The 20,861-nt window shown below is 42.0% G+C and overlaps 1 protein-coding gene across 2 annotated transcripts; it reads right to left on the reverse strand.

Moving 5' to 3' along the window:
• Positions 1-647: 647 nt before the first annotated feature.
• ZFAND5 (zinc finger AN1-type containing 5) lies at positions 648-17,088 on the reverse strand. 2 transcript variants are annotated; one of them, XM_057372606.1, is made up of 6 exons: positions 16,826-17,088; positions 13,465-13,622; positions 12,940-13,051; positions 12,383-12,480; positions 2,238-2,363; positions 648-1,984 (listed from the first exon to the last, which is right to left on the reverse strand). In XM_057372606.1, the coding sequence occupies exons 2-6, from the start codon at positions 13,613-13,615 to the stop codon at positions 1,836-1,838; spliced, it is 636 nt and encodes a 211-aa protein (XP_057228589.1). In that variant the 5' UTR covers positions 13,616-13,622; positions 16,826-17,088; the 3' UTR covers positions 648-1,835. The 2 variants fall into 2 exon arrangements, with proteins under 2 accessions (XP_057228589.1, XP_057228580.1); XM_057372597.1 differs by lacking the exon at positions 16,826-17,088 and adding an exon at positions 15,475-15,560.
• Positions 17,089-20,861: the final 3,773 nt, after the last annotated feature.

Below are 20,861 nucleotides of genomic sequence, written 5' to 3' on the forward strand. Positions count from 1 at the left end.
AAAGCAGGCATATTACCACCTTAATTGGTTGCTGATACTGACAGTAACCCTGCTCAGGTCTGCTGGTGAAGATGTAGATGGAATAGTTCAGTCAGTGTACTGCTAACACTTTCCTCCCTTTAAAGCATATTGYTGTTTGCTGGCATTTTTGTCAGGCCCTGAAATAGTTACCTGTATTCCAGYTGCTCATGCAAGTTGTCTCAAAAGAAGTTGGTATATCCAAATCAGAACACATGCAAGCTTAAGCGTAAGACAACATCTGTAAGAACTTACATTAAACTTTGCACCTGACCCTCTACAAGGGCATGTTCACATTACAGCAAGAACTAAAACCAATGAAYTACCACAAAAGGAAGTATTTCCTTCTGTACATTATTTTTATTATTTACATAATACAATATAGCATAGATGCTGGGTAGCTTATGTGCAATACATAAATATGAACTATCTGTACAARTTTCCATATCTAATAACTCAGAAGAACAAAGTTAGAAGCAAAAACCTGATGCTTTTAATAGTGAAGTAAAAACCAAGACTGAACACTGGCAACAAAAATCAGGTCAGGAGTAGTGCCTTGTGTACGTATGTAACTATTTACAGATGAGAACAGGCATTACCACAACACTAATCTAAACCGTATTTGTTTATATAAAAAACACAAGCTTCATACATCACAAAAACCCCTTCCATTATAACACAGAAGTGATATATATTACCAGACAAGCATCAGTGAAGAATACTGCCTTTTCTAGAGTTGTTATTGAACAATGCCGTAGATAATGCAGCCCATGCAGTACACCCAAGAACACTACAGTCCTATACCCAAGTACAATTAAAAATGATAAAGCAGCCCTCCAAGAGTGGTTCCAGCTACCATTTAAGTCTACAGCAGCCATGTTAAGTATGGTTTTCCATGCAGAAAGGTGCAACTGTTACATTTAAAACTAAAAAATTAATTCCTAATATTCTTCTGAACTTGGAACACACAGAACRTAAGTAGTACATGAATAAAACTGTTCTAATATTTCAGCAACTTATTTAGACCTGTGTTGCTTGATAGAGATGCTGTGGTATGTCTAGAAACATTTGTAACTGTTTTTTGAAAACCAATCTTACAATATTGTGCTACACAACATTTTTAGCTACGCAAGGAAAGCAGACAACTCTGTTGCAGGCCAGTTCCTATACTCCTAACAGGACATTTCCTTTGGGAACTTTTTTTCAAGATTCTGAAGTTAATGTAATCTTTTCCAACACAATTTTCTTATATGTCTGTGATTTTTTCCATTTTTCTCAGTGCAATTGTTAAATGACTTAAATATGGCATCAACACTCATCTTACTGGGATGGGTGACCCCTCTACACAGCTCACATTCTGCTGGAAAACTAAAATGGAGTGTGGCAACTAAAAGTAGAATAAGAATTTAAATGACAGAAGTAGACTGCCAACAGTTTTGATGTATCCTTCTCCACAACAGGCATAGCTGAACATTAAATGCCTCATGCACATGTCAAAAGGCAGAGCTGCTACACACATGCAGATTGCATACATCTGTTTGGCACACTGAACTAGAGTCTGTCCTCTGTGCATGTGTATTCCTGTGCAGGTTTCTGATCATCCATCTATTCTGGGGAGGGCATATATATTTTCAAGGGCTGTATCTATCCAATTCTGCCTGTAACGAACACCTGAACATTTGAAATATTATTCAGACATACAGGACTAGAAGCAAAACGAAGGAAAATGACCATGCACCTGCTCTTTTCATGTTTTTAGGATGTATTGAAAAAAAAGCCCCACAAAAGTCAGTCAGTCTTTTCACAAGCACATTAATTTATATTCTCTGAATTTTTTCAGCCACCACAACTGGATTCTCTTTTCTGATTTTTGCTGCAGCTTCTGCTTTGTAATCATACGGGCAGTTATGCTTGTCAGAATAACGGTGAAGTCCACAAAATAAGTTTCCACATCGGCAGTCAAATCCTGTACACAGAAAAAGAAACAACACCACCAGGAAAATTAATTTTTTAATTAAGCGGTTAATTAAGGGAGCAGACACTAAAAAGGGRATATGTTTGTCTACTCTCACGTACAGAGTAAGAAAAAGAAATGGTTGTACTAAGTTTGAATTTTCAAGAAGCTGCTAACTTAAATAAAACACATATTTTACCAAGTTTAGTCTAGCAAGAGGTAACCTATCATGCAAATTTGTTTCAAACTAACAGTGTTCTCATACCTGTAAGGCCAACCTTCTTCCTGCACATGAAACATCTGTTCTTCTTTGGTTTCGGCAGTTCAGCAGCTCTCTCTTCACTCTCTGAAGTACCAGGCTGAGAAACTGATGGGCTGGGTTGAGTAACAACTGTTAAAGGAAACAAAGGAAGTAAGGGTTAAATTTTCTTTTCTTGACTTCACTAGCTATTCAGAAGTATGCATACATTAATGATTAATTCACCCACTATGACCCTGACATCTGTTGCCTGAAGTACTACATAGACTAGTTTAACAATGCGAATAATTAACAGGGATTTTAGGTATTTTATTCATTCCTTCCAACTCTACTTAAGACAGTTAGATTTTCCCTCACACTTCTATTAGCTAGAAAATATGTGGCACTTATACCTATACAGGCTTGAAAAGCGTGACAGAAATTCCATGAACACATTTAATATTTAAATAARACATCTGATCAAGTAACATTTAATCTACAACAGGAACAACATTGTCAGAGCTAAGTTTTCTGAATAGAGGGGATACCTGTAGAAAATATAACTAACAGGAATGTATTTCAGAAGCAAGTGAAATTCAGTAACATGTTACTGCCATAGTACTGGTTTGTTTTGCCACGACTCCAGTGAAATCAAGCATTTAAAGCAGTTCGCAAGACAGCAGCCAGCAAGCTGCTAATTCTATGACAGAACCAGAACACAGCTACAAAACACACWGTTCAAAAGAGCCCTCATTTAAATAACGAAATGCAGATTAGCATTGCATATTTTTTTAAATTTATTCAGTTTTAACGATCAAGCACTATGTACAGTTAAAATGAATACTTTCTCAATTACCTCTTTAGACATGACTGTTTTAATTGAAAAAAAAAAAAAATCCCCCAGAGAGATAATCTTTTTTATTGGTATCCTCTTTACACCCAAAACTGGAACGCAGGAAAGTTGAGAGGAAAGTTGAGAGATGTACACAACTGTAATAATGCTGTTGGTACAAGTTTGCTGAACACTCCCAGCTGTGTGACAACATCTATCATAACATTTATTAACTACAAAACACATTCCAGAATAAACCAAGTATTTAAGCCTCAAGGACTTATTTGTAATCTACTTCATCCAAATATGGTTAGTTGAGATTCTTTTGGATCAGTACTTGYTTTCTAAAATTGTGTTTTCATTATCATTCAAAGGTATCCTAATAACACCTAGAAAACTTCACAATTCACCATACAACAAGAAAAGCCCCAAGCAAGACTTCATAATCTAAACAAGATTTATAAGCAACAAGCTCTCAGAAGTAACAGGGCACCTTCAGTGCCCATCACCAAAAAATTTCATGCAGTAAAACAAATGGTTGCTAATATTTTCTACTTAACTTCTACATTATGAGCAATAGACCTGATGAACAACCAAGGTAATTTACAACCTTGTTTTTYGTCACATGGCAGATATTTTTTTAATTAAAAATTTGGGAAGTTCAACGCTAGTGCCATTTTCTCAAGCACAAAGGATAAGGCTAGAACCGCTATTGGTGAGGTTTTTTCTGTGAAAACAATTTGTTTTGATTAAGATTTTCTAGATGAACAAATACAACCCTCTGAATTTGTCTTTAAATCCCAAGAAAAACAGTGTTTAGTACTGATTTATTTACTTAAGTGTCTGTGAACAAAAACTGGTTTAACAGCAACACCACCAAATGAGTGTACCTATTGGATGTTATGCACCTTGGCTAAGGCTTTAAAAAAATAAGAAGACTAAACACCTCCCAAAAAACCTGGTTAAATCCTTTTTAGATGTGTTATGTTTCTAGTTCATTTCAAAATGAAATGTAAATTGCAAACCATGAGAGGTGAGCCAGAGAAACCAGAAACAAGTACATTGTAATTTGGTGTCTAGTTAGCTAAGGGAAAGCTTCATCCACATCAGAACCAACTTAAAAATTTGAGCCTTGGGAGCACACATACTGTTTCACTCATATGCAAAAGAAAATGTAGAGGGAGGTAAATCAACAGTGAAATAAAGTCACAACACACACTAAGAGAAAACGAAACAAAAAAACCATTTGTATCGCTGCCTAACACGTTTTAAGAAGGAAGCAAAAATGARCAGCAACTTCCCAGGAATTAGCAAGGCAAAGAGACAGTAGATCACTCTACCACAAAACAGAGCCTCTCAGAATAAATCCATCTCRGGAAAATGTTACCAATTCCTACAAGCATACTTCCTTCTTTGCAYCAAGAAACTGCAACAATGGCAGTCCACGAAATGAAAAGCGATGAAAATGATCCTGAGAAACTGCAAAAGCACAGTTCCTGAAAGGCTGCTGAACTAAAACATTTTCCAAGGAGAAGCACTATACAACATGCAGTAATGGTCATTAAAAGGTACCAAGACAAGAAGAGACACAGTCCCTTAAATCCAAACTAAAATGTTCCAGTTATCCCTCTCCATGAATAAAGGATTATCCTATTATTTTATGCCAGCAGATTTTAGTCTGATTGGTTTTTATGATGTTAAATGTTCATGAATGTGCTTCTTGAGTAATGGCTAAGATGGAAGAAAAGCTGCCTACCCTACCCCCTAAAACTCAGAACAAAGCTTCTTTTTCATCAACCTACAGATTGAAAAATACTGAAAATTGTAGTTGTTCTGCCACAACACCAGGAGCCCATCTGTACTGAAATACTGTTCTTACAATTGCTTGTCACAAAAGGCTTCCTTTCATTCAGAAGACAAATCCAACTGGGCAACTACAATTTCAGTCCTCAAGACATTGATTAACAGTGATTTTTGGCATGAATTTWATGTGCTCTAAATGATTTCTGTATCACCACAGAACGGGTAGCTGAAAAAAGGCTGAAAGCTGGAAAGTAGTGGTTATGGTAGACCTGCTTCCTCCGTAACAGTGTTCAGAYGAAGCAAACTTCTCACCACTTAAACACCTCACACCACCATAAAAGAGCTCCTACTGGCATGCATGCACTTTCTTATCTCCAAACTGCAGAAATAGGGACTTCAAGGATGGACTATGTGGTGCATAAGGAATTGACTGGATAGATGCAGCCAGAGCAGTGTGGTCAATGGGTCTGTGTCCACGAGGAGASTGGTGATGAGCGGTGTCCCTCAGGGCTCTGTCTTGGGACTRCTGCTCTTCAGTACCTTCATCAGTTACACAGACAGTGGGATCCAGTGCACCCTCAGCATGAAGCTGAGCAGTGCAATTGATATAACAGAAGGAGGGGATGCCAGACAGGGAGATCTGGACAAACTTGAGAAATAAGCTTATGAGAACTCATGCAGTTTAACGGTGGCAAGRGTTGGAGTAATCCCAGACATGAGGATACAGACTGTCTTACTGACAGCAGTCCTACCGAGAAAGACTTGTGGATATTTCTGGAAGATGAACTGCATGTGAGCTTGAAGTATGTGCTGGAAGCCCAGAAAGCCAGCTGCATCGAAACAGGACTAGCCAGCACATCAAGGGAAGGAATTCTGTCTATTTACCACTCTGCTCTTGTCAGACCCCACCTGGAGTGATGAATAGGAAAGATGTGAATCTGTTGGTAAACACCAGGAGGGTCACAAAGATGATCAGGGTGCTGAAGCACCAATCCTATGAAGACAGGCTGAGAGAGATGGGGTTGCTCAGCATGGAGGTGAGAAAGTTCTGGAAAGACTTTACTGAGGCTTTCCAGTACTTAGGAGACTTATAAAACAGAAGGATAGATACTTTATTCTTGGGCAAATAGTGGCAGGACCAGGGGAAACATTTTTGAATTACAAGAGAGAATTAAATTAGATTAGATATTAGGCAGAAATTCCTTATTCTAAGAGTAGCGAGGCGCAGGAACAGAGGGGCTGGAAATAGATGMTCTATAAAGCCCTTTCCAATCCAAACGGCTCTGTGTGGTTCTCTTCACCTCCTTGGTCATTTCCMTTCCTGTTTCTTGCTCAAGACCTGAAAATATTTACTTAACTTGAATTTTACCAGAGCAATTCTCCTATTACAATGCCAAAAMATTTAGGAACAAAGATTTTGAGAGCTCAGTAGTTTTTTATTAGCTAGTATTTTGGTCTGAAATGATTGCCTGTAGGCACTATAAAATGCATTACCATCATGCTTAAGGACTACTATTATCCTAGCAAATTAATGATAAAGACTAACATAATCCTAGTAGTGGAGGTGGGTACCTGAAAAGCTCCACACAAATACAGGCATTTCATGATGAATTTGGGAAAATGTCCTTCAAATGCATTCTAAAGATAAAACACATCTTTACAAGAGGAACAGCAAGGCCACTGATGGAACCAATTAGCCACCTAACAAAGTACAACCGTTACTCAACCTACATGCAGGAGGCTTCTACAACCYGGAGAATAAAGCTCTTCTCTAAATTATTAAGTCATAGTGACTACATGCAACTGCCAGTTAAAATTAAAAAACACTCTAAGAAAAGAATGTTTAAAGCTGTCAGTAGTTTTCCTTCTATAAAACAGTATGGTTGCTTCAAAAAAAGCATATGCGTTCTCAGCATTACAGAGATTTCACACCGGAAAAGAATAAATCCAATTTTTCAATTGAAAGAAAGATGTTGAAAATAAAATAGTTTTATTTTCCAACATTCTCTGTATCAAAAGTGACCAGAAGGAGATGCCAAAGTAACAGATGAAAAGTTTTAGAAGTTTCTCTGACTAAAGAAGAATACACCAAAATAAGATCCAAACACCTTAAACTGCAAGCATATCAGGGTCACAAATTCTTGAAAGCCTAGAGGAAAACCTGATTTAAGGACCATGACTTGATTAAAGAAATAGAAAAAATAAAATGGAGAGAAAAGGTAAAGCCAGAAGTTATCCAAAAGACATCAGATGCATTCTGCAGTTCTGGAGCTGAAAGATGTATTAACAAGAAACAAACAGTCCTTATATTGCATATTAACACAACTGTCCTGGTTTCAGCTGGGATAGAATTATTTTATTCTCACTAGCTGATACAGTGCTATTTTGCATATTTTGGATTCAAGAATAATGCTGATAATACACATGTTTTAATTGTTGCTAAACAGTGCTTCTGCTTTAAAACAAAGGTTTTTCAGTTTCACATGCTCTGCAAGCAAAAAGGTGCATGAAAAGCCAGGAGGGAGCATCAGTGGGACAGGTGATACGAATGAACTAGCCAAAGGAATATTCCACACCACAGAACACCCTTCCCCATATATAAACTGGAGGGTATTGACTGGGAGCTGCTAATCACTGCTGGGGTAAAGGCTGGACATCAGTCAGCAGGTGGTGACCAACTGTGTTATACATCACTTGTGGAGTTTTTGGGTTTTATTCCTCTTTCTCCTCTTCATAACAATTATTATATTAGTATTGCTTATTTTACTTTGTTTTAATTATTAAGCTGTTTTTATCTTAGCCCACAGTGCTTAGTTTTCTTTCCCACAATACCCCTCCCCTCTGGGGAGCAGGAACTGAGTAAGTGGCTGTCAACTGGGGTTGACATAACATTTCAGTCTGGAAAGATGGACAGTACCTACTATGCTTTATCAAGCTTTTGCTCACAAACTGAAATTGCTACGCCAATCTGGATGCCTGTGATGAAAGGCTATAGAACAAACTTCCCTCATGCTTACTTTATGTCAAAGAGTGGAACAGAAATGTTCTGCACCATGCAACTCACTTCCTGCATGGCCAACTCTAACTCATGTATTTGTGTATTTAATACCTCTATTGTCACATTAATACAACATAAAGATTCCCCAGTCTCAGTATCACGGAGATACTCAGTATCACAGAGATAACCAGTTTAATTTGGTTATTACAAACACTTGACATGTGTGGTGCAGCACTATTAGAATACATAGCATGCTATCACTAACACACACAAGAGCAATAGTTAAGTCCTCAGCCTTTCTGTACGCTATGCGTTTACAAGCTCCAGAGCTTACAAGACATGGCATTTCTGAAATTCTTTAATCAGGAGCATCTACCAGAGCTASAGCAGACACAGGAAACTTGAAAACGGGCTAATTATTTATAATACAAYACACAATTATCACATCACACATTATTACTAATACAACCAAACTGTTTACAGACAGCAATATGGCTAAACTACAGCTCTCATGTGAAAACAAACCCRAACTAAGGCACTCATTACAACCACATCTAAGGAACATACTGTACTTACCATCTTGATACTATCAKGTTTTATAAGCTACCTTACCTACATCTTTCTCACAATATTACCCGCAACACACTGCTCTACCTACAACACTGCAAGAGTAACCCATTACAGAGTTATCTCAACCTGAATACAGGACAGCTGTAAAATAGCTCTAACTCTAACAGCTTAGTAGAGAGCAGAGACATATGCCAACCACCACTCCCTGTTGTCTTCTAACACTGCTGCTGCTGAATTCAAGAAATTAAAGGGTAAATTACAGCATGGATGGAAGTTAACAATGTTTGAGCATTTTTAGAATACGTAATTTACACAAGACCATTAGTTGACCACAAGTTCAATTTCTGGTTTGCTTTTCTTAAAAGCAATGCTACTTTGCATATAACAATACTACCCTCTAAATCACAGCATTACTGCATTAAAAAAACCCAAACCAAACCAAAGAAAGACCCCATTAACAAGAACAAAAAACAAGCACAAAAAGGACTAGACCCTTGAGGCAGTATTGATACTCTCTCTGTGAACACTGACAGATCTGTCTAGAAGCTGATCATTCAGCAAGGTAATGAGCTACAAAAGTCTAAGAAAATGCTAAAAATATGCTGTGAATTACAACAATATGATTCTTTAAATACACTTGTTTTCAAAACCGTTTCTTTTTAGTGGTGTATTGGTTATGCATAGCCTGGTTTGGTAGTGGAGGGTTACAGAGGTAGCTTCTATGAGAAAGTGGAAGCTTCTCCCATGTCCAGCAGAACCAAACCCTGGTGGCTCCAAAGTGGGACACGCCAATAGCCAAGGCTGGGCCAGTTAAAAATGGTGGTAACATATTTAAGAAAACAAAACAAAAGCTGCTGCAGAAKTGTAAATTCAGCCAGAGAAGAACATCTGGAGTGAGAACATGTGAGAGGAACAACTCTGCAGATATCAAGGTCAGTGGAAAAGGAGAGGGCAGGAGGTGCTTCAAGCATTGGAGCCGAGATTGCCCTGCAACCCATGGTGCAGCCCTTGGTGAGGCAGCTGTGTCCCTGCAGCCCTTGGAGGGCCATGGGGATGCAGAGATCCACCTGCAGCCTGTGGGGGAGTCCAYGTCAGAGCAGAGGGATGCCTGAGAAGAGGCTGTGATCCTGTGGGAGATCCATGGAGAGTGGCCCTGCTCCCATGCTGGAGCAGCCTGTCCTTGGAGGACTGAACCCTGTGGAAGAGTGACCCATAGAGCATCACTCTGAGGGGGATTGTTGCCCATGGAATGGACCCACATTGCAGCAGTTCACAGAGGGCTGTTGCTCATGAAATGGACTCACATCAGAGAAGTTCATGGAGAACTGGCTCCTGTGGGACTCTGCAGGAAGAGCTCCTATTATTGCRCAGCAGGAGAAGCCTTGGATGATAAACTGACTACAACCCCATTCCCTGTCTCCTTGTGCTGTGGGGGTAGGAGCAACAGCTGCAAGGAGGGTGGGATGGGAGGAAGGTGTTTTTAAAGGGTCTGTTGTGGTAATAAATTCACTTCTTAACTCCAAATTGAGCCTGTTTTGCCCACAATAGTGTTTAATGAGGGAGCTTTCCCTGTCCTTATCTCAGCCTGTGAACCCCTCTRTTAAATTTGCTCTCCTTTGGCTCCCTGCAGAGGGGAGGGAATGAGTGACTTTGATGKTACCTTGCATCTGGCCCAGGTCAATCCATGACAAGTGCTGACTATTAACCCAACTCTACTTCTTTTACAGATCTTTTATTTCCATTTGAATACCTGCTAAAATAATAATAAACCAAACAGAAAGGGGTCCACTACGCTTCGCCATTTGGTGGATATATTGTTCTGACAGCATAACACTATCAGAGACAGAAAAGAAAAAACTTCACCAAGGTTTGCATTTAATTCCTGTAACTCAACAGGGCAAAAAAGGAACTATTTCTAGAATACTCTGGGTATAGTCTGTCTTTAATATTKAAAAAGTACAAAAGCTTATCAAAACCCCATACAATTCATTTTTTAAATAGCAGCCATTTATGAACGGACATAAAAGGTTCTTTGGTAGGAGAATTCAGACAAACAACTGCACTGAACATGTGCCACCTGCTCAGCTATGAAATTACAACAAAACAAGTTAAGCTGAACTAAGAAATAACAAGTGTATTGGGTTTGTAGGGCCAGGTTTTGGTACTGGGGGGAGCTAGAGSGGTGGTTTCTGTGAGAAGCGGCTGGAAGCTTCTTCCCTGTCTGGCAGAGCCACCGCTAGCTGGCTCCAAGAGGGATGCAGCACTGGCCAAGCCTGGGCCAATCASCAATTATCATAGTGCCCCTTTAACAGGGAACTTGGGTGTTACAGCAGCTGAGGCTGCTTCATGAATTTACTGGTATATTCTCTCAGGAGGTAGTTTTGCTCTTTACGATTCTTCCAGAGACATTTMTGTTCTCTGGTAGTTTTTCCAGTCATCTCTAGACAAGCCCGTGACTGCTTTTATTGTTCCAGCCTGTGAGATTACTTATCTTATGTGTGCATCTCTCAGCTGCTTCAGATTTTTTCCCACTTTCTAATTAATAGTGAGTTCTGTGACCTACCATACAGCAGATCCACAGCACTTGAAAAGCAGGTAATATATCAACAATGACAAAAGATTTTCTTTACAGCTGGCAAAATGATAACAGTTTTAAAAAAACAGTTCTAAAGTCACCTGTTACTTCCTCACTACTACCATTTTATGTAGTATTCCTATTTCCTTCTTGATACCATTCCAGTGGAGTTTCATAACAAGGCAGGATGGGTTAATGAATATGGTAGCAATGTCTAAATTGCTTTTCAGTCACACAATGAAAGCCTCTTCAGATGACATAAGTTACAAAAATTTAGTAAGTGCAAAAATTCCCTCTCGTAATGAAAAATACAATATATTGTACAACTGCACTTTAGTTAGTTTCACAGAACCTTGACTTAGCGTGACTTATGAAAATGGTAAAACCCTCTGTACCAATATTGAGCAATTAAACATCCAGTGTCATACCAGTCTTTGTTATATCTTTGCAAAGATATAACTAGATAAAAATCACTTTGATATGGTGCTGAGTAGCATCTGGGGCTATTTTCATCTCACTGACCTCAAAACTGAAAAAATGGATTTTATCTTCAGGTTGAGTGAACAGACTTCCTACTATAAATCAGTTTTTAGTTTTTAAAATGGTTTCAGAAGTGCTAAATTAAATAAAAAAAAATCTGGACTAGTTAAAATACAAAGTGTGTTAAGACATCCATTTGAACAAACTAGTGTGAATTCAAATGCTCACTACTTGCAGTTGAGCAAGCTGCCACCCCCTCTCTGCCTCCCTCGAAGAAAGGGTACACTTTGAAGTTTTACTATTCCAGCTACAACTATCCTGCATGAGAATAAAACTGTTAAACACACAATTCACACATAGCAATTAAAGCTGAAACTACCCTACACCTCTGAAACAATGCATTGTTAGTATCTACTGATTACTGAATTAGTCCAAGCAAGTTTCGTTAATGTTTTTAAATCACATATTCTSCCTTCCCCTACAGCCTCACGCTCCAAAGGAATGGAATTTATTAAGCACCCTTCTCCAAATATAACAAGCCATTTTCACTGCCATGRATCAGCTGGAATTGTACTGCTAGATAATATACAGAATCCCAACAGTCTGACTTCAAAACTGAACACCTTACCCAAAAGTGATTTTCGAGTCCCACACTTCTAAAAACAAATGTTAAGGATCTAAAACTACCCTCACAGGTGTCAATTTTTTTACTAACATTGAACAGGTATTTTAAAATTCTATTCTGGAACTAGTCTTTTTTTTTTTTTTTAATTCTGAGGAGAGAGCACTCAAAAGCATCTTAAACATCTTTCTCAAGATTATCACCACAACAGGAGATGGCTACTCAAAAAGTAAACAAATTCTGCACTCATGTTAAGTCACCAGCTATGCCCAGCATCACTCTGAGAACATACCTGGCTCAGTTTCTGTTTTCGGTGTTAATTCTTCCTCCCTTGAAATGCTCATTTCTGTCATTTGCTGCGTTACAGGCAAAGCGGCAACAGGCACGTTTCTGTTTAAGCACAATCAAATACACAATTTGCATTAGTTCATAATAAAGTATTACATAATATAATATTATAATATTATATTATATATAATATTATAATAAATGTTCTTAATAAAAGCTTGAGTTGTGCAAACCCATTAATSAACTGCTGCTTCAGTTACTACTGATGTATTTTCCTGACCTGTGCTTTAACTATCTTCAGAACACACCTTTTTACTCTATTTTAGTTTCCCTAGAATAAAACAGGCAAGCCTCTAACAAATTGTTTCTGCAGATAAATAAAAAACATTCTTTTAACTGCATCAGTACAACACCAAATATTTCAATTTACATGGATTCATAGAGAACTTGCCCTTTTTCCCTCTGCAGACACCCACTGCAATAGGGCAGGATTGCTGCAGCCCTTCAGCTTGCTGCACACTCACAACTCATTCAACTGTCACAGTACACCCTTAATTTTACCTTGTTTTTTCAGATGTGCTGCCAGCAGCACCTTCACAGTTGCTTAAGCTAGTGTCTGCTCTCTGTACAGATGCAGAGTCTGAGGTAGGACTGTTTGAACCACTGCTTGTTCCTATGTAACAAGAATTTGACAAATTAAGAACAAATTGCAGAAAACACATTATATGCAGAAAACATCCTATACAGCTATGAACTGCCGGCATACAACCCAACTTATACTGCTTATTACTTTTTATTTAAAGACACTTTTTACTTGATAACCAAAATACAGATTGCATAAGAAAATGCTAACAGAAGAGGCTAAGTGAGAAAGCAAGTTATGGCTGAATGCCAAGCAAACCAGAAAACATTACACAGAAATGTATTTTTATCTTAACTTGCCTTAAAGTAGTATTCTCTTTGAATGTTCTTTCAGTACAGTTTGCAGAAGTTCTCATAAAAATGTTCTAATATTCCTTGTAATTCTCTGTATGTTTCATTGTAAAAGAAATAAAGAAACCACCCAATAACTCCCCACACCCTTACCCATCGGGCTGATTCTACCACTGTTCTGCTGTCGCTGAAGATGTTCTTTGTAGCAAACAGAACACATCCCATTTGTCCTAGGATTTCCATAAAATCCACATCCTGTACTACACAGCATAGGCCCTGGGGTCTGGTTTGTCTCCTGAGTCATCTCGATGCTGTAAATAAAAACAAAAATTGCATTAGGAACTGGCACATCATCAAATCAATTTCAGGGTTAAGAGTATTAAGAATTAAAATAATTAAAACTACATCAGCTTATCCTGCCCCACCATGTGATACCACCACCCCTAAAAAAATATCACCATTCTTAAAGAGGGTTATGGAACATTAATATAACATTCAAAACTGCAGTTTATGGCTAAGTAACATCATTAGGAACCTTTAAGACAAGAAAAAKTGTCAACATACTAATACTCAGAAATAATACACTTTTTGGGCRGAGCTGCATATGCAGCTTCATTTAATTTGACAGCCAAAAAAAAACTACCTTAATTACCAGCCTCTGAGCACTAACAGGGATATGCAGAATAAGTAAGACCAAGCTTATACCCAAAAACCAGTTCYGGCAGTTAACACAGCTTATTTTTTCTTGACTCCAGCAGAAAAACCCAGCTTTTTCAGTGCTGATCTCRCATGAGTTTGAAGCTAGTTCCACTATTAGCAGTACTTACTCTCACAATACTCTTCCAAGAGAGAAAACAGCAACAACTCCGAACTACTGGGTATGTTCTATTACATAGCTTACACATCTACAAATGAAAAAAACGCCTTGTCTTAATCAAGTTATAATCTGAGCCTCCCAGAGGCAGTCAGTGCTCTCTGCCATGAACCAGATGCATGTTAGAAATAAGGTTTTCACCTTCACTGCCTGTTAACCTCTGCAAAACAAGGTTAGTAGAAAATTGCACAGCAGCCAAATCCTTGATTCCCAAGGGCAATAAAACTGGAACACAGTAATCATACATTTGCTACAAATTGAGGACATGTAATAATAATACTGCACTAAAATTTAAATTTAGTAGAAGCTGCACCTATGGCTTCTGAAGACATTTTAGCGTAAGCTTTAGACTGCTGTTTTCCTATTCAGAAACTGTCACACAGTTAGAGATATTAGATTATCTAATATATAGACATATAGAGATATTAGACTATCTAATATATAGACATATAAAGACATATCTGACATCTGCTAGTAATAAAAAATGCCACATGTGAATTCATTACAGTGTACAGAAAAATACTTCTAATTAAGAGAGACTACACGGCAAGTAGTAAACTTAAGTTACCCTAGYACGTAACTGCAACTGACAGGTGCCTTTAGCTAAACTAAACTTTTGGAATCACAGTAAATCAAAACCAGGAGAAAGTAAACAAGCAAAACTCATCTGCTTGCCTRCTGGTGGTCACAGGACCTTATTTTCCAGGTATAAATAGCTGTACTACTTATAGCATTATAACACCTTCCAGGTATAAATAGTGTCCTTTCTGAATACAACACGGCTTGGCACTTATTCTGATATAGTTTTAAAGCAAACACCAGTTAAGGATGCCAGAAAAAAGCCTGATCCACCTAGAGGATATCTAAAAAAAAACCCCGTCATTCGTATTGTAGACCAATGTAACAGAAAAAAGGCTACTTCTGCCCTTTTATTACTAACCCGGTAAGACCAACGTGCTATCAAATGCACTGCCAACACCAATATCAACTGACCTGCCTAAATTCCAAGTTAGTGTGCTACAACAAATTTCGCTACTTCCTCAATCTTGCTAACTCTAATAGCTCAGCATAATAAACTAGACACACAGCAGCTCCTCCACACTGCACAGTCTTCCACTACTTGAAATGCACGCCCCCAACGGAACGATCGAGTCGTTGCTACCCAACGCTAAACAAGCCGTGCTTTCCCAGATTCCGGGAGGCGGCCCGGGTTTCACCCGCGTTCATTCTGAAGGCACCTCCCGACACCGGGAAKGCGGCTGTCCCGCCCGCACCAAGCCGCCCCTTACCGCAGCTCGGCGCCGGGCGCACGGGGAGCGGAGCAGCCCTCGGCCGCCGCCGCGGTGGGTCCGTCACATGGGCGGGCGAGCGCCTGCGCTTCCGCCTGTCAGCAGCGGCGTGACGGGCCCGGGGCGCCCGGCCGCCCCCGCCGCCCGCTGAAGTCAGTCCCTATTTATATCTCCCGCAGGCCGCCGGCTCCGGTGGGAGGAGGCGCCGGCGAAATACGACTGCCCTTCCCTTCAGGGGAGAGCGGGTGCCGACACGCAGCCCAGAAAATGCGCTATCACCAGCCTGCCGCCCTTTTCGCCGCCGGCGCTGCAACCGCAGCCGGGCGTAATCGGGGCCCCGGGGCAACCATCGTTTTACAAATGCATCCCGCGACCCGGGACGGGTGGAGTTACACCCAACCGCTCCTCTTTGAGAGGAGGGAAAAAGATAATTAATAAAGGTCTTATTTCACCAGCAGCAGGTCTTCATCGAGGGGATATTTCGGGTCAGGCTCAGGACCTCCCGACAYCGATAAGACCCCTTTCACTCGGCGCTTAGCTCCGACTGTAGCTCAGTCACCGCGCCCACCGTCACCAGCCCATATTGGGGCAGTGGACGGGTAAATCCCGCTAGCGACCCCGGCCCCGCACCTCAGCTACTCCTTCGACCCCGGGGCCATGGCCGTGCCGCCTCCGTCCCGCCGGGCGATTCCACAGTGGCGGCGTAACGACAAAAACGAGGGCCCCGACGCGCGCTGAAAACAGCCACACACCCGATGGGCTCACTGACCTAAATACTGAATTGCATCTACATCCTTCTCCCTTAGAGGGATCACGATTAAACACGAGAAACAGCGGACAAAACAAAAGGAGGATGCACAAGGGCTGCGGGGGGCAGGCGCCGCTGACGGCCGCACACGGGAGAGGCAGAGCCCAGCGTGGGCACGGTGGAACCGAACCGAACCGGGCGCTCCCCAGGCGGGTGCAGTCCGGGCGGCTGACTCAGACAAAGGGGGGGCCCTGCCAAGCGCCCGCAGTGCCGCGCGTCTTGACTGCGCCCCCCATCCCCTCCGCCTCCTCCGACACCCGGACACAAAAGACCCGCGAGGCTGCCGGGCTGAGCAGCGGTGGCAGCGGGCGGGGGTGTCCGGCCGGGCCGCTCCTCGCAACCGCCTGAGTCACGGTCGGCCCCGCCGCCGCCAGGCCCCACGCCGCCGCCAGCCACAGGAACCTCATTGTTTCGCCGCCTGCCTTGCCCTCCACCGCCCCGCCAGGGGCCGGATGGAACGAGCCCRGTCAAGAGGAGCCCCAGGCACACCCGCCACGGTGAAGGCCCCGCGGAGCCGAGCCCAGCCCGCCAGCCCGCACTCACCTGTTCCCGGCGGGGGCCACAAACCCCGCGGCGGCTGCCGGAGAAAGCGCCGCGGATGGCTCCGGGCGGCTGCGGGGAGAGCGGAGGCTGCGGGGAGAGCGGAGGCTGCGGGGAGCGCCGGGCTGGCGGCCGGGCTGGCGGCCGCGCCGCCGCCGCTTCGCTCCTTTGTTCCCGCAGCGGCGGCCGTGTCGGCAGGGGCGCGAGGCGGAACCCGCCGTGCGTGGAAGGCGGGCGGCGGGAAAGCGCTGGGGGCGGGTGGGTGGGGAGGGGGAAGAAGACGGTGACGAGGTGAAGGAGGAGGAGGAGGAGCAGAAGGAGGAAGAGGAGGAGGAGGAGGGAGGAGCCCAGCCCGCCCGGCGGACGCGGCTCCTCCCCCTGCCCGCCCGCCGGTGCATGCGTGCTGCCACCCCGCGCTCCGCCCGTTGCCGCTCTGGGGCGGGGCGGTGCCTGCACCGTGCGGGCCGTTCCGCCCCGGAGCCACGTCACGGAGCGCGGAGGGAGCGACCCCGGAGCGGGCAGGGAGGAAACACCCCGGAGGGGGGAGGGGGTTCGCCCCGGGGCTGGGAGGGAGCGCCCCGGAGCGGGCGGGGAGGGAGTACCCCCGGGGCGGGCTCCACGCTCCCGGAGCTCCTGCTTACCGCTAGGTGTCCGAGGGACTCTGCGGCGAGTCGAGTCTTAGRGAGCGGAGGTAGCGTTTAGAATATTATATTGGGTCTTTTTTTTTTTCGTTTTTGATCTGAATTTACCTACAAGATTTAGGCATCTTGTGAGATGGAAAGAAAAGTGCAGGACCATTGCCCTGAAAAAGAACTTCCAATTTAAATTGCCAAATATAAATTGCATTACCAGTTTTCTGATAACATAGTCCTTTCACTGCTCTGAAAAGCAGATCTTCACCAAAAAAAAAAACCGAAAACAACAAACTCAAACCCCCCAGGACCCCAACAGTCACACGTTTTACTTAATCCTTTACTTTAATAATGACTAAGAGCTAATTCTACTTGCCATTTTGGGCATACTCTTGCCCTTTAATGATCAGCGCCTTCAAGAATACTGCGATGTTCACTAAAGCTGCTTTGGAGAGCTTTTTAACTTGTGATGTTTGTAATATCAAGGATCCATTAGGGGAGGACGCTCCCAGGGTAACCTTAGAATTTCACCAAAAAGAGCAAAATAATGTGTGCAGCCTTAGAAACCACAGCTTTAGAAGAATATGGCAATTTGGACCTCTTTGCTTAGCAGCATTGCAAGCAAGCTGCCTTCTGAGCAAATGGTTAGGGAGAGACACTTTTAAAAAAGTTTTCTCACGTGAGCATACTTTAAACATATGAAACGTACTGCTTCCATTGTTTTACAACCTTGTTGAAGGTATGCAGCAGAATTCCAGGCACTCCTTTGAAAGCTCACCTGATGAAGGGCACCTGCCTTCTGAAGAGACTTCAAGTCAAGTGTAGCATCCCTGGAATGATCTAGGATTCACTTTAACAGCTTCACTGGAGGCATAAAGTGCACAGCCCAGTTAGTTGSCCTACATACTCAGTAATATTGGAGCCATATTGAGGAAACTGGAGTTGAAGCTGGTTTTTGATGGAATAAATCAAAGCGGGAGGCGGGGGGCGGGGGAAGTGGGTGTGCTTAGGAAATTGGCTGAGTGATTCGAGGAACTGAAAAAAAACATAACTGTGATTGTCACCAGTCTCAAAATTATGACCCCCAAGTATTCAAAATGATGTAACTGAGATTAAGGAACAGTTATAGAAGATGACAGCCCACAGAGGAGTACAATTAATATTATAACATATGTAACTTGGGTCCTTTTGTCATTTATTGTGAAACCCAAACTAACTGTAATGGAACAAAATATAAACAATATGGAACATTGCATACTTTGAATTAGGACAACAGGGTGAGGCCAAAGACAGAAAATTGTAGCAGTTCTAGGCCTAGCCAGAGCCCTGTAGAAATACCTATGGATGATAYCAAATCCCAGTTGTTGTCCTTTGGAGAAGCTGATTTTATGGCAAATAGGTAATCAAGATTAGTTTCTTCCCAAGGAAGGTATGAACTATGCACAGGTGATAAAGCATAGAAAATGACATTAACAGTCTGAGGGCATTAGATCAACTGAACCATGAAGAGATTATGGTTTGCATTTTTCCATTCTCTGTTCCTCTTTGCTCTGCTTTGGGAAAAAATACCAGTGTTTTGTTAATAAAGAAAACACTGTTTACTCTCTACACTTGAGGCTCTCTATCCCAGAACATTTTAAAAGTGGTCTGAGTGTCATTACTGATAAAATTCCAAAGTAATATGAAGTAATGAAACTGGTAATGAGAGGAAAATATAAACATCTGTGGAAATTTTGCCTACAGATTTTCTTGTTTTTCTCTTGCTTGCAGTTTCAGCCTCTCACAGGAATTTACCTGGAAAACATTGGTGACTTCTTGGTCATGATATCTCACCATGTCTTGCAAACAGACACTTAGAAACTTTTGTGTCTGAGCATATTAATCCTTCCCTGTGCACAGCAAAATTAACCTGAGTTTTATATTAAGTTTTGTCAGTTTCTTCTATGATTAATTGAGGTTCTGGGACTCTGCCCTGTAGCAGAAAGACAGGAGGGACTGGCTAGACCTTTATTTGAGCGCAGGTAAATCCTGCTGCCAGCCAAGGCACAAGCAGGGGAATGCTTGTGGGTGGTTAAACTGTGAGTTTAGCATTCAGAGCAGCCTTTTGTTGACTGCCTGCTGGAGATCCAATTTACACTGCYAGCAAGACAATATTATAGGAGCAGCAGGGAAGGTCCTGAGCTGCTYTTCCTCTCTCTTTACTCAACAACACAGTGGAAAAATCCTCATTGTGTGCCTACCCACAGCCTAACCAGCTTAGCTGGCTTTATTTCATGAGTGGTCTTTAGACATTAGTGGTCTTTCAAAGGTACTAAGCTGTACTGACTGAACTACCCTGAGTGGAAAGCAATCTTGTTTTGGGTTTCTAGCCTAGGACTAGATTTTATAAACCTAGTGCATAGGCAGTAGGGATGAGATAAGTTGGAAGAAGTTTCAAAGATTATACCTGATATTTCAGTGGAGATCCTGAGAATGACACAAGTGACTTGTGACCTCTCTATTTGGGAGTGTACCAGAAACTTACCATTGATGTGTTGTCTGGGCATTTTCTAAGATGTCTCTCCCATAAACTTTCTAAAAATAAGATCATGGAAAGGCAGTGGTGAGGTACAGCATAACTCTGTTGTCTGCTTCCACATCATGGCTGTCACTTGCCTAGGATTCTTGCCCTCTTGAAWGTGGTGGCCAGAGCGTTTCTTTCCCATTTTCTTCTTCTTCCATCTTCCCACAGTGATGCAATCCTCCACAGTAGAGAGTTGTGATGGTTCTGTCCCTGTACCCCTCCTGTCTTACAGAAATCCCAGCAACCCTGCCATTTAACCCACACATGTTAGTGTGAAGGCTTTCTGCTTGGGCTTTAGAGCAGCTCTACAGCCGTTAGAAAAGATACTGGAAAAATTTTTGAAAAGCTCCACCAAAAGAATATGTCAGGGCTTATGACTTTGAAACTCAGCATAGAACATCCACTGCTTAATTGATTTATTTTACCATTGTCTCTATAAAGAGAGAACCAGCACATGCTCGAGCACACCTCTGATTTTTTTTTTTTCTCCAATTGCCTTGATGCTGCTTTAAAATTTCCAGTAATTAGCAAGTGCTTCTGGCTTGACTTCTGGCTGAGCAGATGAATGTGATGGCGCTGATTTGTTCTTTCCAGCTCCCAGCTGTTTTGTAGCAGTGCTAGTGAGTGCTCTAGGAAAAAAGCAGACAAAGAATTGGCTTGTCTGCATGCTGCTGTCTCTTCTGGTGTCCAGATTTGGGCAGGAGGGTGGTGGAAGGCTTTCCATGCTCTTGGCTCTTGTCTCCCCTTTGTGCAAGGACTCTTCTGATTTCAACTGTAAAATTTGTCATACTTTTAAGTGCATGTGCCAAGCCGATGGGTTAGTGATTTGGGGAGGTTACCATCA

This window comes from Malurus melanocephalus, unplaced genomic scaffold (genome assembly GCF_030028575.1).
Source record: "Malurus melanocephalus ecotype Western Australia unplaced genomic scaffold, MMel_1.1 scaffold_7, whole genome shotgun sequence".
NCBI lineage: Eukaryota > Metazoa > Chordata > Aves > Passeriformes > Maluridae > Malurus > Malurus melanocephalus.

What these genes read in the sequence shown, in the direction of transcription:
- ZFAND5 (XM_057372606.1), bottom strand. Translation starts at nt 13,615, where the DNA reads ATGACTCAGGAGACAAACCAGACCCCAGGGCCTATGCTGTGTAGTACA. An exon ending in TGGTAGAATCAGCCCGATGG is followed by an intron (nt 13,052 to 13,464) that starts GTAAGGGTGTGG and finishes CTTGTTACATAG; the next exon opens with GAACAAGCAGTGGTTCAAAC. An exon ending in GAAAACAGAAACTGAGCCAG is followed by an intron (nt 2,364 to 12,382) that starts GTATGTTCTCAG and finishes TTCCTTTAACAG; the next exon opens with TTGTTACTCAACCCAGCCCA.